Raw genomic sequence first — 19,758 nt, 5'->3', positions numbered from 1 at the left:
ATTCTTATCCTCACTGGTTAGAGGCGTGCTCGACACAGCTGTCTTTGGGCAGGACGTCACCAGCCTATTGCAGAAATGTAAAACAATCTTTTTTTGAACGATTAATTCAAATTTTGAAAATATGCATTATTTCATTATATACAATCAATTAATTTAACGTTGGACCTATTTAATACACACAAGTGAAAATGTTGGTTTGTTTTAAACGTTTCTCTTGAACATGAAAAACATGAATATAGGTTCATATCGTCGACAGAACCGACCTTTTCGAGACCACAATTAGAGTTATTTAATAAAATTATAGTTGCGCAATTGTCCGAATTATTTTTTTGGGGGGGGGGGGGTCTATGGTCCTCAGAGATCTAGAAATACCCCTGTGGCCTGTTGACTGCTCTTTGTTTTCTGCATCTCATATCAATTTAAGAACAACATAGAATTTCCACATCTTTGGAAGCAGTTAAAATATCAAAAACATATTGAGACAGACGTCAGATATTATTTGATATTTAAAATTTGTTTCTCTTTTTTTTTTTGTAAATCCCTGTAAAAAGTGATACATGGAACAAAATAAAATGCAAAAGTGGGAGGAGAGTAGTCTGAATTGGGTTTTGGAGTCGTGCTCCACCTCATCCATCGAACTCATTTGCCAGCCGCGAGTCGTTCCAAGTCAAGCGTGCGTCACATCCACTAGAAACGCTGTGAAAGAGCGCCCACTAGCTTCTCCTGCTACGACCGCACAGTGACCAGTATTTTCTGTTGGCTCGCCCACCCGAATCAGGTGACGCCCTGCGAGAGCGACAATTGGCTCTTGTCTCAGACCTTCCCCGAGGTGATTGGTGGAGTGACGAGCACTCTGCACGTGACCTCTACAATGAGCTTCCTCCCACGGAAGTAGTTAGGAAACGCCACATGAATTTATTAGATGCGTATACTGTTACCATTTTGTGTAACGGTACCGATTTGGTCGTGTATGTCTAAATATATTTTGATGATCATTCTCTTTGTTGAAAATCGTTTTTTTTCTTGGATGTTTCTTTTCTTGCGTACGCGTGTCTTGTTATTCAAAATCTTAAATTCAATGGTGCCGTGAATGTTACAATGCATGATGGGAATTGCCAGCACACGATTCATCTTATCCCATGAGTTTAAAGATACAAATAAAATAGCTGATATTCCAATACAAGATGTATAATTTTCACATTAGACATTCATAGTTTCGACATGATGCAGACATTTACTTTAAAGGTTAACTTTGTAGGTGAAAGGAAAAGTTCACACGATGGTGCTAAATTGCCCACCTGACGGCTATAAAACGATAAAAGTTCAAACCTAATTGAAAAACATGGCACAACTTGAAATAATTCTGATTAAAAACGAGCCTTCTTTATGCCTGTTGGGAAATGCATCAGCATATTCAGGTGATGTATGAAAATCTGAAAGATAGACAGCAGGAGCATTTTGTATTGGTTTTTAGTTATTGGTTTTAATTGCTCTTATTTTAGTCTAATCTTATTTTACTCGTTAATTTTTTGTCCTTTTAAGTAAAATTTAATTTTGCATTTTCACGGATTCAAGGAATTTTACCTTCCTCAAAATTCAAGGGTTCAAAGATCCATCCATCCATCCATCCATTATCTAATCCGCTTTATCCTCACAAGGGTCACGGGGCGGGCTGGAACCTATAGCAGCCGTCTTCGGGCAGTCGGCGGGGGACACCCTGAACTGGTTGCCAGCCAATCACAGGGAAACACATTGACGAACCAGTCGCCCACCCTGCCAAAGATATAAGGCCTTTTGTGTGTGTGTGTGTGTAAGGTCATTTTCTTGTTATAAGAACACAATTTTCCAGATATGTCACAAATCCAATTGTGTCAAGGTCCCAGGTTAGCCCACTCAGCCTGAATGTCTTGAAGCTGTTCTGTCTGTCTCCAGCAGGTGGTATTGGAGGGTCGCCCCCCTCCCATTCTGCACCTGTTTCGCATCATGTCATCAACTCTCACCTGGTCTTGGGGACTGTTCAGCCATCACCTGTTTTTGGAATATTGGCTTTGCTCATGTCCCATGCCCAAGTGCTTATTTTCTTGACCTTCATTGTACTCTATAACAGTCGCAGTCATAGTCTGGGTTTGTATTTCTTGTTTATTCCGCTTTTGTCTCGTTCGTTTGTAGTTGTTATCCTTGGGTGGTTTTGGTTTTTCTTGTTGATTGGTTTTTCCTCGTCTTTTTGTGACAAGTGATTTTACGTTATTGATTTCCTTTACTGTTGCTTATGCTTATATTCGTTCTTATCCTGGTTATTTTGTTACCAGCGTTTTATGTTGTACTTTGTCAGTCTCGTGACCTTCTTTGGTAAATAAACCATTTTTGTATTCGATTTTCTCATGGTCTGCATTTGTGGGATCCGCTCCTATTCCGGACTGGTCCGGAACCAGAATACCCAAGACTTAAAAATAAAGGTACAATAACAACAAATGATAAAAAGATATAAGAGAGATGCTTATTCATGTTTTGAATTTCACAGAGGTGTCGATGGAGCAAAATGAAAATGCAAGAGGCTTGAATTTCGCATTTTAATTATCAGGTCATTTTGTACTTGACAAAAAGAACAGAATGTTCAGGAATAAATTGTTCAACATGCAGGGATGAATGGGCATGAGGCTATGATGATAGTAGTTGAGTTTTGAAGTCAATGAATAATCGTTTTATGAATCATGATTTCAATCTCAGTCAAACATGATTTGTTTCCATACTCGTCCAACACACACACACTGAGCAGACTGTGCGTCTGGATTAGCTAGCGGTGCACAAATAGATTAAAACGTCACGTGTCTGCTAGTAACCCCGCTCTACACACTCAAACTGCCAGCCACCCCCAACGTACCCGCACTCCCTCATCATCAACCTCCCTCTGTGCTCGGCCATCATTTAGCAGGAGTGGGCGGAGGCTACCGCAGCATCACAAGGTGGAGGGGGGGGGGGGGGGGGGCAGAGAGGATCAGGGTCAGATGGAGTCTGGTTAGCTACACTGACATGCAGTGTGTGCGTGTGTGTGTGTGTGTGAGTGAATGAGAACAAACGAGGAGAGTGAGAACACCGAGGAGAGCGTGCGTGTCTAAGTGTGTGTTTGTGTGCATGTAAGAGAGAGAGACAGAGAGAGAGGAACGCTAGACAGGAGGAAGAAGAGGGCGTAAAGGCAAGAAGAAAAAAAGGGGCAGAAAAATCAAACCAGACGACTCAGACCAGAGGGAAATAATGGCCGAGCCTGAGCTGAAATTACGGAGCAGTCGGGAGAGCGTTGCCAAGGAAAAGATGGGGGGTAGGTCCACTCCACACCACACCACACCAAAACACAACACGCACTTCTACACATGACGCAGGGCGACACGAACAGTTCATCGTGGAGGTGACGCACTGTTGTGAGGCGAAGGTGATGCCTCAGGGAGGTATGTGCATGTTTGCGTGACAGTTGAAGCTGTGTCTAAATTTGCATTTCATTTGCATTTTACCCAAACTCTCTTTTGTTCCTCCTCCGAGCTCCTTTTAACACGCGGCCGCAAGATTTATCTGAACATCAGTGTTGTTTCTCGATCTATAAATATTGACATAAAAGCGGCCGTTTGATGCTTTGAATCATTTGCGGAGACCACTGGATGGGTCACAACTCCTCCCGATTGTTCACATGCTCACATTTAAAGATGACTCAGAATCAGAAAGTGATTGCATAGCATAGTTATCGTCCCTATTTTTTTTTTGCACACTATAAATATGAATGACTGCATGATGGACATTTAACATATGACAGTAAGGACACAGCATTGGTCACGCACAGCGGTGATATTGTTTACATTTTGCAGGAAGTAGGTCCTTCTGTTACGACGAACATAGCAGGTGGCTCATAAAAGTGCCCTTAAAAAGGCATCGACCAAAACACAATTTATTTGTAGAACTGCATGAATACGCTTTCAATTCAACGACTGCTCTGTATGAAATATGAAATACCAATTAGAAAGAAAGAAAAAACGGCAGAATCGAATCTCCACAACCCTTTCACACTTATGTGTTTGCTTGCCAAGGTAGTTGGCACCATCGGTGCCATCTTCTAAACTTCTCGGTTATTCGTCGTTTCACAGGACCAGAAGCAGACCCGGACCAAGACGGCCAAGTCATTGAGAAAGTTTCTCCATCCACCCCGATGGTCGCTGCCCCCTCGAGCCCGTCCGACCCGCCACCCGGCAAAGGGCAGAAGATCGAACTCAAGCGCAGCATCACCCTCTTCAACGGCGTGGGCATGATCATTGGCACCATCATCGGCTCTGGGATCTTTGTCACGCCAACGGGCGTCGTGAAAGAAACGGGCTCGGCCGGACTCTCCTTGATCATTTGGTCCGTCTGCGGGGTGATCTCCACCATGGGGGCGCTTTGCTACGCCGAGCTCGGCACCACCATCTCCAAGTCCGGCGGCGACTACACGTATATCCTGGAGGTGTACGGCGAGCTGGCCGCCTTCCTCAAACTGTGGGTGGAGATGCTCATCATCCGGCCGTCGTCGCAGTATGTGGTGTCGCTGGTGTTTGCCACGTACCTGCTCAAACCGATCTACCCCAGCTGCAGCGTGCCTGACAGCGCCGCCAAGCTCATCGCTTGCCTGTGTCTCAGTGAGTACATTAGGAAGCGCAGAGGGAGTTATAGCGCTCACACTTTGTACTGAAGTTCAAGTTCCGAAACAGGAAAAAAAAGACTGAAATTTAGGTCTACTGACGTATAAAAGTTAACCGGATTATTTTTTTTTAACCGTCCTTTATCAACAAAATCAATTTTAATAGTTTGGCACAAAAAACACTTGTGTGCACACAAAATAGTTTTCTTCTTTTATTAACTCACATGTGAATGTTACCTCGAGCAAAAACAAACGATGCGACATTTACGTGTTGTTCCGAACTAGCTGTTCAAACAACGCTTTGCTAATGTTGTGAATAGAGTCGAAAAAAAAGTACAAAATTAAGGGATGCCCATGGCTGAAAAAAAAATCGCCTCTTTTGAAATCTGTTCCATTTTTCTATCAGCTTAAGTTCCCAGTTACATAACCATATTTTTATCGTGTCACCGTCTCATGAATATTTCTCACGAGAATGTAAATATTCATTTCTATATCCTCAACTAAAAAATGTGAGGTGACAAATATGGTCATGTAACTGTCACCATGTTTTCCTATTTCCTAACGTCAATAAAATCCTTAAAAATCTTTCTGTTGACACCCTTTCTGGAATTAATAAAGACCCTTAATCAACACATGATTACGTTGACCGATTTGGTGATGAAAAGCATCACTTTTCACTGTCCACTTCTTCCCCATTGCATTCTCTTTGTAGTTGTGAAAAAAAATGTTTGCTTTCCTTTCACCTCCTCATCTTTGCCGCTCCACACTTACAACCCCGCCAGCAAGTTTATTTTGCTGCCCTCTTCCCAATTCAAGTCTGCACTTGCGCAGTGAGGTGAAGTATAACATTTTTTTCCCCTGCTTTGTAAGTGTTCAAAAACTTTTAGCATCTCAACCACGGTTAGCGCTCTCCATTTACATCTTTTGCACATTGTGTCGTGATCCGGAGCCAAAAAACAACAACAAGCCTACGCTGATAAAGAGTATCTCTTTTCAAATGTAGGAGTACATTTTAAAAAAATCTGAAAATGAAATGCTCCAGAAAAGTACAGATTTGTCTTTGTAACTTTGGAGAAGATCCTTCAGTCTCTCATCACTCCTCCCCACTTGCAGCCTCCCTGACTTTTGTCAACTGCATCAGCGTGAGAGCCGCCACCAAGGTCCAAGACTTGTTCACTGTCTCCAAGCTGCTCGCACTGATCATCATCATCCTCTTTGGCTTCATACAGATCTTCACAGGTGAATCCCAGAGCAACAATTCACTTATTCACTTGTACAGTGGAACACAATTTTCATCATCTGTGGAAATATTTCATACGGTAGTTGGATTTTTATTACGCTGAGCCAATAAGCAAATACAGTATACAAAGAAGAGAACGACTATTAAAAGGTAAAAAAAAGAAATATGCACATTTCGTCAACTAATGCTCCTTGGAAAGTCAGTGAGTGTGCAGCAAGACTGCCTGTTACTGCATTTCTGGTGTACACACTAAGACTGTCACCACATTGTACTGAACAGGGTGTTCGGAGATTCAGCTTCCCTCATCGCATGAAATGAATTTCTTTCCCTTTGGCTTTCAGCGGCACAGCAATCGACTGGTTAGCATGTCCGCCTCACAGTGCAGAGTTGCAGGGTTCGAGTCCAGGCCCCGGCCATCCTTTGCGGAGTTTGCATGTTCACCCCGTGCCTGTGTGGGTTTTATCCGGGTACTCATGTTTTCTCACAAATTCCAAAAACATGCGTGACAGTTTAATGGAACACTCTAAAGTGTCACTCGGTATGATTGTGAGCGTGAGTTGTTGTTTGTCTCGGTGTGCCCCGCGGTTGGGTGGCAGTTCAGGATGGACCCGGCCTACTGGCCAAAGACAGCCGGGATAGGCTCCAGCACACCCACGACCCTCAAGAGGATAAACAGATTAGAAAATGTTTAGATGAATGGCTTTCGAAAATTCCACATTCTTATCAAGTCACGCGCCCTTCTTTGTGTCGAAGTTTTGCCAGAGCATTAATACTGTAAGGCCACAGTTCTCAAATGGCTGGGAAATAGTCCTCGACGTGTTCTTGTCGCTGTTCATTAGGATGGATGTGACTTTCTGAGCATCAACATGGGAGTTGAAGCGGCTCTAACCATCCATCCATATATGTATTTTCTATCGTGCTGATTCTTCTCATGGTCGTAGGTGAGCTGGCGTGCATCGCAGCTGACTGCTCACCAGTCAGTCACAGGGCACATCGAGACAAACAAGCATTCAGGTGCACATTCACACCTATTAGACAATTTTGTCTCGTCAGGAAACCTAAAGTGCATGTTTATGTGAATGTGGAAAGAAGGCAGACAAGCAAGTGACTCATCTCTGATTTAATCGATTGTGCTATTATGAATTTTTTTTCTTTTTTAAACGTCAAATGCAAGGCCACGGTCAGGTCTAACACTTGATAACATCGACAGGGAGTCTTTGTATTTTTGTCGCTAATGATGCATAAACTGTTGACGATCGTTAACGAGTGAAGCCGAGCAGACGACCCTCAGCTTGTTTGCACTGATGCCGAGCGTGAGCGCCAAGCTCATTTGACGGCGGCCATGACCGATCACGCACTCATGTGCATGTTTGCGTACACGGTGACGATTGCCGCTTCGATGAGCAGTGCTGAATTCACGATTGAACACCCCAGCAATGAAGTACCGATGTCAGTTCAGTCCTCGCTCGGAATTCTCTGCATGACAGCAAATTTATCAGCCCTGGTTGAAAAAAATGATCTCATATTACAATGAACCACACTTAAAACTTGAGGCGCCACCAATGTCGACAGATCAAGTGGTGACTTCACGCTAGCTACTTCAGTTTGCCTTCGAGAGACACAGTTAATTTGTCCTGTATATTATTATTATCCATCCAGCCATCCATTTTATGATCCGCTTTATCCTCACAAGGGTTGAGGGAGGGGGGGGGGTGCTGAAGCCGATCCCAGCTGTCTTCGGGGAGTTCAACCCTGAACCGGTTGCCAGCCAATCGCAGGGCACACAGAGACGTACAACCATACGCGCTCACACTCACACCTAAGGACAATTTTGAGTGTTCAATCAGCCTGCCATACATGTTTTCGGAGCGTGGGAGGAAATCGGAGTACCCGGAGAAAACCCACGCCGGCACGGGGAGAACATGCAAACTCCACACAGGAAGGCTGGAACCGGGATCGAACTCATGATCTCTGCACTGTGAGGTCGACGCGCTAACCATTCGACCACTGGGCCGCCCATTATTATTATTATTATTATTATTATTTTTAATATTGTGATCCTGAGTCACATTTTCTGAAGCCCCATTCATAGTAAAATAATATAGGCATGAGGCAGGGAAACAGCATGCGGCTGCTCGGGCTCAAGCTACACCTGCTACTTGCTGGCCCTGATTTGCAAGGCCACACCCACAAGCATTGTGCTCTGCTCTGCGTTGCCATGGTGACGACTTAGCGAAGCTTGCCGGCTGGTGTCGCATGCACACACTGAGGCCTTTCAGAGCCCGAAAGAAAGGAGAGAATGTCAGAGGCATGCACGTGCGCTGTGATGGTTCTCATTACCATCTGAAGAAGACAGGTTTGGGCGGGAACTGGAACCACAAGACACAAGCGTGCGCACACACACACATACACACACACACACACACTGTATTATCTTTACACTTGCTCGGCTTTATGTTCATGACAACACGCCAACAGACGGATCACAAAATGACAAGCCCACATGAAAATCCAAGCCGAAAATACATGATGAGCAACGTGTGAGACTGTCTGGTTTCCCTCACAGGATGAAGACCGTCTCTGTCAATCTAGACGATGACAACATTTGATTGTGGGATCGTAAAGTCAACCAGTCGCCCGTCGGCGAGCCATTTGGGGTTAAATGGAGACGCACAACGAATCATATCAAAACATTCCTCTTTTCTGTTTGTGCGCGCATGTGTGTGCAGGTGATGTGCCCTACCTGAAGCCCGAAAACGCCTTTGAAGGCAGCAAAGTGGGTGTTGACAATATTGTCTTGGCCCTGTACAGTGGTTTGTTTGCTTTTGGAGGCTGGTGAGTCATTTGTGGGAAAAAAAAAAAACCTACTGATCAGAAATAGAAACAGTTCCTCTTAGAGTCTTGAACTGTATGTGTGCACGGAGTGGCCACGGCGTCACCAAGTCTGTCTTTACAAAGATGCCCGGCTTTGATTGATACTCTTGGTATTGTGCTTTTTTTTTTTTGTTGCAATTTCTAGTGGCGGTGAAATGCACCTTACCACGTTTGCAATATTGGCATCAAAAGATTACAAATTGCACTCAGAATAGTATCGTATGGTTTAACACCATAAGAAAATACAGCATCACCACGATAATCAGCATTTTATTGACTTTCCTGATTGCAAATTTGAGCAGCCTCAAGCTAAAATTCAAAGCAATGCTGTTTTCTTTGTTTTCTTCTCAGGAATTACCTGAATTACGTCACAGAGGAGATGATCAATCCAGAGAGGTGACTTAAATGTGATGGAGCTTGTTTTGAGGAGGGGTCTCCTGTTAGTATTTGTCAATCAAATGACTTCACTTAAAGCTGAAAGAGCATGCCTGTCATCCCCTCGTTTTGCATGATGCAGAATGTTGCATAAACCAGCAAAACACAAAGTATTAAACAATATAAATGTCAAATGTATGTGAAAAAATTGTGATGCTTGTCATCACAATACTGCTTTATTCTTATCAATTTATGGCTTTTTTTTTCTTGAAAAAAATCAGACTTTTTCTTCACTCAAAAAAAAAATCAGCTTTTTCTTGTAACTTCCAGTTCTGTTTTTGTAAGATTTTACTTTTTTTTCTTGAACCATCTGACATTTCCTCACAATTTTAAACCTTAATTCGCAGGTGTCAAACTCAAGGCCCGGGGGTCAGATCTGGCCCGCCACATCATTTGATGTGGCCCATGAAAGCAAATCAAACACAATGCTTGCTAAAATCTGTCTCAAAATTTCAAATTCTCATATGTAATATTTAAGATAGCTATTCTAAGTATTCTTGTTACCAAATCCCTCATTACAGTAACTTAAGCTATAGTTGACTTATTGATCTGGTTTCACATATATATGAACCAAATGAACCAGTAACTATAATGCGGCCCATGACAAAAATGAGTTTGACACCCCTGCCTTAATTCAATTCAAGATTGCATCTTTTTGTTTTCTTTTTAGTGCCATGTGTCCCGATCAGAAAGTTGAAATGACCACTGTCTCCTTTTCAACCTAGAAACCTGCCCCTGGCAATCATCATCTCCATGCCCATTGTCACGGTCGTGTACATCCTGACCAACTTGGCCTACTTCACAACCATTTCTCCGCAAGACATGGTCGAGTCGGAAGCCGTCGCCGTGGTGAGCGATAGCTTCTAAAAATAACCGTTGCCTCAGTGCAATGAATTAACCGGCCTTGGCTTGTTGCCTTGTTCTGATGAAAATAGTAACTTGTGTACTGTGGCTGTACGCAGAGTTTTGGCGAGTACCATCTCGGCGTGATGTCTTGGCTCATTCCGGTGTTTGTGGGGCTGTCTTGTTTTGGAGCCGTGAATGGATCCCTGTTTACTTCAGCACGGTAAAATTAAAATGTGTTTTTTTTTAATTAGTAATTTTATTGATATTTGGGAGCAAAAAAAAAAGGTATCACAAGCCTTCCTGTAACGCTTCCCTAAAGTGCCTGAAACTTAATGTGATGTGCAATCAAGTGTGTCCATCAAATGACTGACTGTTATTGCCAGCACACTCGATATAGGCCAAGCGGATCATGTTCGAAAATAAATAAGTGAAACCCGTACCATTTGTTCCAGTTTGTTCTATGCTGGAGCCCGTGAGGGTCAGCTTCCTGCTGCTCTGGGACTGGTCCACACAGACCTTTTCACACCGGTGCCATCCCTCATCTTCACAGTAAGAACAGCTAGGATAACATATACACATAATGCTTATGTGCTTTTCAAGTCATAACAGTCCCAATGATGTGGAATTTGACCCATGGAAATGTCGAAGGTTAAAGGGCCAAACACCTGCTCTGCAAACGTTACACACACCCTCATACTTTAAGTTGAGCCACATGACTCCCGTTCTGTTGTCATTGAACTGCATTGCATTGACAACTGCAATGCAATTCAATTAGGATTCAGTACGAAATACGCAAAAAAAACCCAAAACTCGTGAAAGGCTATGTTCGCGCTGCAGCTCAAATCCATTTGATTTTTTTTACCCATTTCTGACACGTATGTGATTTATTTTTCATGCAATGTCATTCTGATTTTCTCAAATCTGGCCCGGGACGTTTTTAAAATGTGGATATAAATCGGACAGGAGTGCGATGGGTCGGCAGTGTGAACGCTCATCTGCACACATCCGATATAAACCTCATCAAAATCCAAATATGTGCTCGGGAGACCATCGATGTGGTCCGTGACTCTGCAAAGTTGTTTTGAATAACAGTTGTTCACTTGTTGTCTTTGCATTAGACTAATTCCACGTCAAATATGAAGCATTATGTGTGGTGATAGAAGTACAATCCAGGCACGCAGGTGGTTCATTTATTACATGCGACAATGCCTTGACGTCAATTTTAGTAGACGTCTCCATGAAATAATAACGTGATCGAGGAGCGTTGCCCCATATTCCCAAAATATTGCTACCTCCTGCTGCCTCGCTACTCTGGTGATATGAGTTTATAAAGTCAGACCCTCCATGCGGGACCACATTTACTTCCGTAAACACTGCGCCACATTATTTCATTTTTGTTTTTGTTTTTGGTCCATGTCACTCGAAACATGCGTGTCACATCGCGCTCGCATTTGTTTTTGTCATGGGAAAGACGACATAAAAAACTTTGAGCAAAAAATCCGAAATGGGCATGGGTGCTATCGTGTTTAAAGCGTGTCAATCAATCAAACCACAAATCTGTTTCGATCGAACTCTCAAATAACAGCTTTGATTAATTTGATAGACCCATTCAGTTAAATTTTATTTAGGGAGCGCAGGGGTTATCTCTGTCATGATTTTGTTTGGGACCAACAGGTGGCACTGTAGGGCTCCCCCTGCAGTTGCACACCTGTTGGTCATTCTGTAATTATTAGTTGTATAAAAGGACTCCTGCCCGAACACTCAGTGTCGGGTCATTGTTGCTCTTGACTACTGCCATGTTTGTTCGTTGCTTTTTGTTTGTTTGCAACTGTCATGTTTGTTTCTGTCATGGTTCTGTTCCTGTTAGTTTTTTGCCACGGTCATGGTTTTGTTTTGCTACTTTGGATTAGTTTTGGTTGTTAGCACTTTGTTTGTTTTGGATTCAGTTTTCTCTGTTTTATTAAATATAATTCGTCAAGTTCACCCTGCTCCTCCCTCCTGCCTGCTTTTTGGGCTCCACCACCACCTCGCAAACGTGACAATCTCATGACACTTACATATGGAGCAGGTAAAGAACCATGCCCCCCCCCCCCCCCCCCCACCACCACCTCACACGCACCGTAAGAGACCCACTGAACCCTGCATGAACAAGCACAGGGCGACAGGGTCAAAGAAGCCTTGAACAGAATCAAGTCTCAGTCGTGGGCGGGGCCGTCTACCTCAGCTGGTTGAGTGATCGAGGAGAATGGAGGGAATGCAGTAGAGATAAGGATGAGGTGTGTACGAATGGTATATTGCAATAATAATGCCATGACGATTGATGCAGCGCAGGAACGTAAAAGGTGAATACAACAACGCACGTAGTTGGAGTCTTGTTGTCTGCGGCACGGCCGAACCGGTCTGTTGTCACCATGGCGACCGACAGTCGCCTACTTTAATGGTGTAATATAATGTGAGGAGACGTCTCTTTTGCTGTGACCACAAACTGTCTTTTAAATCGTACGTACGCTTCGTAACTTGTAGGCGGAGCCCCGCAGGAGCAAAACGAACAAAAGAGTGAAAAACAGAAACAAATGAAGTTCCTTTTGTCTCGTTACAAAACTAACCTGATCTGATCTATCTTTTGTCTTTACTCCCAGTGTTTGCTGTCCATGCTTTACGCCATTTCCCAGGACATCTTCTCGGTCATCAATCTGTTCAGCTTCTTCACTTGGCTCTGTGTCGGCATGGCCATCGCCGGGATGCTCTGGCTCCGATTTAAAAAGCCCGATCTCAGAAGGCCAATAAAGGTACGCTGGTTGTACCTATGGGAGACCGTTGATCCCCGCTGAGTAGTCTCGAATTGACACAGCGCAGCGTCTGTGCATCAAAAAGCATTTTTTTTCCCCATAAGACAGACTGCTTTCTTCTGTTTGGACATGGCTTGTATCACCTCTTTGTTCGTGTGTCGTCTTTCATCTTTGCCCAGAGGCAAATTGCCCCCCGGGCTATTTAGACGTGAAATTAATCTCCACTTGTGTGTTTGTCCTCTCTTTGTGAGAGAACTGTTCATGACTAAGGCACTTTCTTATCTTTAATTTCAAAGCACTGTCTAATCATCTTGATGAATAAAACAACATAAAAACAAAGTCCTGCTAGAAGTGAGATGACATTGTGACAATGCAGTGTGATCATACAAAATAAAAATAAAAAACAAGTCATGTGGCCTTTGCATAAGAATTTGGTCGCGCGGGAAAATGACAGAACTCTCTCTTGCAGCACTTTTCAATTTTACACCAGCAATTCACTAAAAACAGACAACGGATCAAGTCAATGGGATCCATTATACATCTCGAATGAGATTTTTAGTGAGACGCGCTGAATGCTATTCAACTGTGCTGCCTTCGGCCAACCACAAATCAAGGCTAAATGAGACTCAGCTGGTGCTGTCGCTGAGAGAAATGTTAGCGATCGATCAGGTCCACCAGCTGGTTCACAGATTGACATCCCTGTCCGTGACTATAGATGAGGACCAGCGCGAGAGAAAATAGATGAATAGTCATTCAAGACTTGTCAAATATTTGTTGTTTGTTCGTGTTTTCTGGTTATCTTAACTCATCGTGTTCCCTCGGCACAGATCTGTTTGTTTATCCCCGTGACTTTTGTCCTGGGCTGCATCTTCATGATCATCGTGTCCTTCTGGGCGGCTCCCATCGAGTGCCTGATAGGCTGCAGCATCATTCTCACGGGCATCCCGGCCTACCTGCTGGGCAACAAGTGGAAGAAGCCACGTGTGGTCAAGAAGATGCTCGGTGAGTTGTTATTGTTTTGAAAATCAAATGAAAACAAGGGGATTTGTCCAGGCGTAAGCTAGGAGGCATCAGTGACACTTTGTTATGAGATTGCGGGAAGAAGATCGGCTGGAGAGCAATTGGGGGGGCCCTGTTACCATGAGTGGGTTTGTTCAGAGTCCGGTGTCGGCTTATACCTGGCAACACCATCGGTCAATAACAAGTCTTGGTTCCAAGATCAAAACAAAATGCAGTGTAGCATAGCGCTAATCATTTTAGAAACGTAAATGACCCTCTTCCACTTGCTGTGGGAGGGGCATCATCTAAGACTTTAGCTGTTTCTTCCTTCTGAAACTTTGGTTCGGTTGATCTTGCGATGACGACAGACTGTGTTTTTTGTTTGCATGAATGTATCTTTTGTGTCCTGAAGCTCTTCTTTCCATAGTCTCGAAGAGCGTTTTATATAATTCCAAGGACCTCAGTCCGATTCTGTATGTGTGCAATGTGGTATTAATTTGAAAAAATGCCAAACTCAGAGGTTTTGTACATGCCTGTTCTGTATAGGCCAGTGTTTTTCAAACTTTTTTGAGCTAAGGCACACTTCTTTCATTGAAAAGATCTCGCAGCACACCACTAGCTGACAATGTGAACCCCCCCCTCCCCCCGCTTATTTTAACAATTAATGTGTTATATTGTTACTATGACCGTTTTTAACATTGAAGAATGACGTTATAACAGCTTGAGTTGGAATCAAATGAGCACAAAGAAAAAAGTATTTTATAATATTTGTGCCGCATTCATGCGGCACAAATTCCACAAATTCGCTTGTCTCTAGTGGTCAAAACACAAGGCAATTGGTTAGCTGTTGCTGCCCCTAGCGGTACGAAATGGTACCACACGGTTACTTTCTAGGCGATAGACCGCACAGGCATACAAATTGGATATTTTACCCCGGCCCACCTGATTAATTGATTAATTATCTTACCACAAACACGTCGGGTGAGCTGGGATAGCTGGCCAGGAGCTAGCTGGAGACTAATGGCAGCTTCACCGTCAGAGCGTAAAGTGAGAGCCTTCTATGTCACTCGCACAAGTGCTGCGGAATGTTAATTACTGTATAAAGTTTTATCATTAAAGATTTAAGTTAATACACGTACAATAGCTGATTTACTGACGATGATGATTCGCTGTCTCTCAGAAATCTTCACCACGTTCTGCCAGAAAATATTCCTGGCCGTCCCCGAGGAGAGGCGCGAGGAATCAGAATAACGTCGGGTGATCCTCAGACGACTCAACAAATCATGGCTCAACATTCTGTTTACTTGAACATTTTCAGTTTTCTTTTTGGGTGTTTGGCGTTTTGTTTTCTTTGCTGTTGTAGCTTTGCAATCTTGGTCAAGGAGGGTTTACATGAACGTATGCACTTGTGTTCAAAGTGGGTGTCGGCAAAATAAAAGCTTCAAATGTGCATTACTAATTGTATTCATCAGAGACTACGAGAAGCCGCAGGCAAGTTACACTTATAATCGCTTAAAATGTAGCCCGGTTATGTTTCAGTGTCGCTGCTCTCACAAGATTTTGGACCATTTGCCACAAAATGAAAGTGGAAAAAAAATCCACTGTTTATCACTCACCTTTTTTCAGTCATGTAGAATTTTATAGCCGTGTCTACCATGTTTGTTGCTAAAACGATTTAGTCTGGCCTCCTACTCCATTTTGTGAGGGAATGTTCAGAATGTTTTCTTTAAATGAAATACAAACCACAAATCCTTTTTTTTTAAATCACACATTGTACTGTGACTAGAATAACTAATCAGAATCGTAAAGGAAGCGGTTAGTTACACGCTACTAGTATAACCTATGTGTTCATGACACTTTTAAAATATTTTTAGTTTTGTACATGAAGCACAAACTATTCAGTGAAATGAAATGTGTGATTGTGTGTGTTGGCGCGTGTGTGCGCTCTGATGTTGTTATGCTGTCTTTATTCACTGTTAATTAAATTTCATGTGAAAAGGACGATACTTTTCTGTGTGTCCACTTGGGATGGGCATTTGAATAATACTTTTTAGGTGGGGACCAGAGTTGCGGGTGCGTGGGGGTTTTGAGCTGGCACGGTAGATCTCGTGGATGGTTGCAGTTCAGAGCTGGACTCCATTTTGTGTCAATTGCTTCAAGATGAATTTTTTAAAAAGTCACCACACTCAATCAATATTCAACAAATGTATTATTATGCCCATCCCGAGTGATGATGCTGGATAAGAACGTGTGTGTTGAAGGCTTTACAAAGACTCAAATTACTCAGTCTGTTGTGACTGTACATCCTGTAGCAAGCGTCACTGTCGTATTTGTGTGTGCCGATATTCCCGATTTGACAGAATGTCCCAACTGAGCCGAGTCGAGTGGGATCTTGTTTGAAAAGTTAAGCGTTGTCACGAGTACAATCGTAGCATATTTTGGAGCATTCCTGAAAGAAAAAAAAAATATTGGCACATTTTGAAAAGATGTAACATTTGAATTACGTTTTTTTTAAAAATGTTTTCTTGCCACACCTCGTGTCACCCCACTCACTAAAAAAAACAAAAAAAACCCATCAAAGGTGGCTTGAAAATAACTTTCCTGTTCATATTCTTTTATGATTTCCGACTGACTTATAAAATAGAGGTACGTCTCGATTATTAGAATGTATTGGCAAACATCATTTATTTCAGGACTTGAATTCAAAAATTACAACTTATGTAGACGATGAAATGCTGAAATATTTCATGATGATTTTGTTGATATGATGACAGCTAACGAACACCCGAATTTACCATCTTGACAAATTGGAATACTACATAAGAAACAGCCGAAATATTTCCACAACAGAAATTTGGTCTGTGATTGACTGGCGACCAGTCCAGGGTGTACCTTGGCGCTCTCCCAAAGTCAGCTGGGAGAGGCTTTCTTTCATTTAAGGATGATTGAAAATGGAAGGATGGATAGAAATTAGGGTTTGCAATGACCTCAAATATTTTTTAATGACGGCTTGACATTTATTTTTTTTAGTTGATTGATTCAACATTGATATGAACATGGAAAAACACTGTCAGCCTTAATTTTGGAACCTTGGATATAAATACAACACAATAGACAGACAAACTGATGAATGTCTTAGGTGTACAAACTGGATGGAAAAAAAAAAGAAAAAAATAATAATTGACTGTCCGCGAAGAGATTCCCGCAGTCAACCTCCATCAATCCCGCCTTTGATGGTAATTGTAGGATGACCAGCTTTCTTTCATTCGAAGTAATTGAAAGCGCCTCTGTCAGTTTCTGTGCAACTGTCGTGTAGCGGTGACGATGGCGGGCACATGGGACAATAAAGCTATTTTTGTTCAACATTTGTGTTTTGCAGATGTATTCACGGAAAAGTTGGAATATCCGATTGCCGATAGAACTCCCTTCAGCTGAATTATTGTACAGCCGAACCTCATTCCAACGTAACTCATGTGCATGTTCAAGTCATGTCAAGTACAACTTTGTCAAAAGTGCAGTATGTGCAACATATTGTCAATTGTACCACATGTGCAACACACAGTACAGATGATATTTCTTTCCTCAGGAGAGAGAGGAGCCGCTGCGGGTGCCTGCACCATAATCAAAAGAACAGTTAACATAAAACCAAAAAAAAAAGGACCACGTATAGTAAGGTGTTTTTAGCCGATAAAAACGACCACGTATACTAAGCCGTTTTTAGCCGAAAAAAATGACCATAAGAAAACCTTTATTAGTCTCGCAATAGAGAAATTCCCAATTCACAGCAGCAAAGTTATGAAAGGAAGTAGAACAACAAAATATAGGAGCTGCTGGAAAGGCAGCCACTCTCGCGGCGCCAATAGTAAGGCGTTTTTAGCCGAAAAAAACGACCATGTATAGTAAGGCATTTTTAGCCCCCAAAAAACGACCATGTATAGTAAGGCATTTTTGGCCGGAAAAAAAACGACCATGTATAGTCAGGCATTTTTGGCCGAAAAAAAACGGCCATGTATAGTAAGGCATTTTTGGCCGAAAAAAACGACCATGAATAGTAAGGCGTTTTAACAAAAAAAACCGACCATATATAGTAAGGTGTTTTTAGCCGAAAAAAACGACCATGTATATTAAGGCGTTTTTAGCCGAAAAAAAAAGACCATATATAGTAAGGCGTTTTTAGCCGAAAAAACGACCATGTATAGTCAGGCATTTTTGGCCGAAAAAAACGACCATGAATAGTAAGGTGTTTTAACAAAAAAAAAAAACGACCATGTATAGTAAGGCGTTTTTAGCCGAAAAAAACGACCATGTATAGTAAGGCATTTTTAGCCCCCAAAAAACGACCATGTATAGTAAGGCATTTTTGGCCGAAAAAAAACGACCATGTATAGTCAGGCATTTTTGGCCGAAAAAAACCGGCCATGTATAGTAAGGCATTTTTGGCCGAAAAAAACGACCATGAATAGTAAGGCGTTTTAACAAAAAAAAAACGACCATATATAGTAAGGTGTTTTTAGCCGAAAAAAACGACCATGTATATTAAGGCGTTTTTAGCAGAAAAAAAAGACCATGTATAGTAAGGCGTTTTTAGCCGAAAAAACGACCATGTATAGTAAGGCAATTTTGGCCGAAAAAAACGACCATGTATAGTAAGGCATTTTTGGCCGGAAAAAAACGACCATGTATATATAGTAAGGCATTTTTGGCCGAAAATAACGACCATGTATAGTAAGGCGTTTTTAGCCTAAAAAAACGACCATGTATACCACAGCGTTTTATTAGCCGAGAAAAGACAACCATGTATAGTAAGGCATTTTTAGCCCCAAAAAAACGACCATGTATAGTAAGGCATTTTTGGCCGAAAAAAAACGACCATGTATATTAAGGCATTTTTGGCCGAAAAAAAACGACTATTTATAGTAAGGCATTTTGGCCGAAAATAACGACCATGTATAGTAAGGCATTTTTAGCCTAAAAAAACGACCATGTATAGCACAGCGTTTTATTAGCCGAGAAAAGACAACCATGTATAGTAAGGCATTTTTAGCCCCAAAAAAACAACCATGTATAGTCAGGCGTTTTTAACCCAAAAAAACAACCATGTATTGCAAGGCATTTTTAGCACCAAAAAACGACCATGTGCAGTCAGGCGTTTTAGCCGAAAAAAACGACCAAACAAACGACAAAAACAAACGGTGCAAATGGTTTTCTTGATTGGCTGTTAGACGGGTGAGGGTGCCCACTTCCCTCTGCCGATGGCCCGAAGACAGCCGGGGGAGGCTCCAGCACACACCCCTGACCCTGACCCTTGTGAGGACAAGGGGATGAGAAAATGGATGGGAGGGTGGACGGACAACACCCATGCCAGCAAGAAGAGAACGCGCAAGCGTGACAGGCCAGAGCTGGATTTGAACCCTGGACCTCTGCGTTCGCACTCCAACGCACTAATCAGTGGGCCACGGAGCCTGCCCAGCTACACAGTCAAATGTATAAATGACAGCATAAAACACCTTTTTTAAAAAAAGATCAACACAACACATTAAAAGTCATGATACTCTTAATTCTCTCTGTGTTGTCATTTCTTGCTCTTGTGCAGCTTTCTTGGCTTCGATCTTCTTCACCAGTTCCTGTCGGAGGAAGGGGATATGTCATCTGACCATCTCAATCACAAAAGGACATTTCGACCAATTCAAGTGGAAGGGTTGTTGTGATTGGGTGCCAAATTTTGGTCGTTTTTTTTGGGGCTAAAAACGCCTTACTATACATGGTCGGTTTTTTTTCGGACAAAAATGCCTTATTATACATGGTCGTTTTTTGGGGCTAAAAATGTCTTACCATACATGGTCGTTTTTTTGGCTAAAAACGCCTTACTATACATGGTCGTGTTTTTTTTCGGCCAAAAACGCCTTACTATACATGGT

General features: G+C 42.4%; 1 protein-coding gene and 1 non-coding gene across 2 annotated transcripts; one reads left to right on the top strand and one right to left on the bottom strand.

Annotated features, from left to right (window-relative positions):
- Nucleotides 1-580: 580 nt before the first annotated feature.
- LOC147210385 (Nuclear RNase P) lies at nt 581-887 on the bottom strand. Its single transcript, XR_015103047.1, has one exon.
- A 2,103-nt stretch (nt 888-2,990) lies between these two features.
- On the top strand, nt 2,991-17,203 carry LOC147210384 (large neutral amino acids transporter small subunit 1-like). Its single transcript, XM_086109823.1, has 11 exons — nt 2,991-3,316; nt 4,131-4,655; nt 5,771-5,896; nt 8,627-8,732; nt 9,123-9,167; nt 9,932-10,055; nt 10,169-10,272; nt 10,505-10,601; nt 12,692-12,841; nt 13,669-13,843; nt 15,021-17,203. The coding sequence occupies exons 1-11, from the start codon at nt 3,253-3,255 to the stop codon at nt 15,089-15,091; spliced, it is 1,587 nt and encodes a 528-aa protein (XP_085965949.1). The 5' UTR covers nt 2,991-3,252; the 3' UTR covers nt 15,092-17,203.
- The last annotated feature ends 2,555 nt before the right edge of the window (nt 17,204-19,758 follow it).

Source organism: Hippocampus guttulatus, chromosome 1 (genome assembly GCF_054856545.1).
Source record: "Hippocampus guttulatus isolate MCC_2025c chromosome 1, RoL_Hgut_1.0, whole genome shotgun sequence".
NCBI lineage: Eukaryota > Metazoa > Chordata > Actinopteri > Syngnathiformes > Syngnathidae > Hippocampus > Hippocampus guttulatus.
The sequence above is the reverse complement of the archived record's forward strand: the minus strand, read 5'-3'. Positions and strand labels throughout refer to the sequence as shown.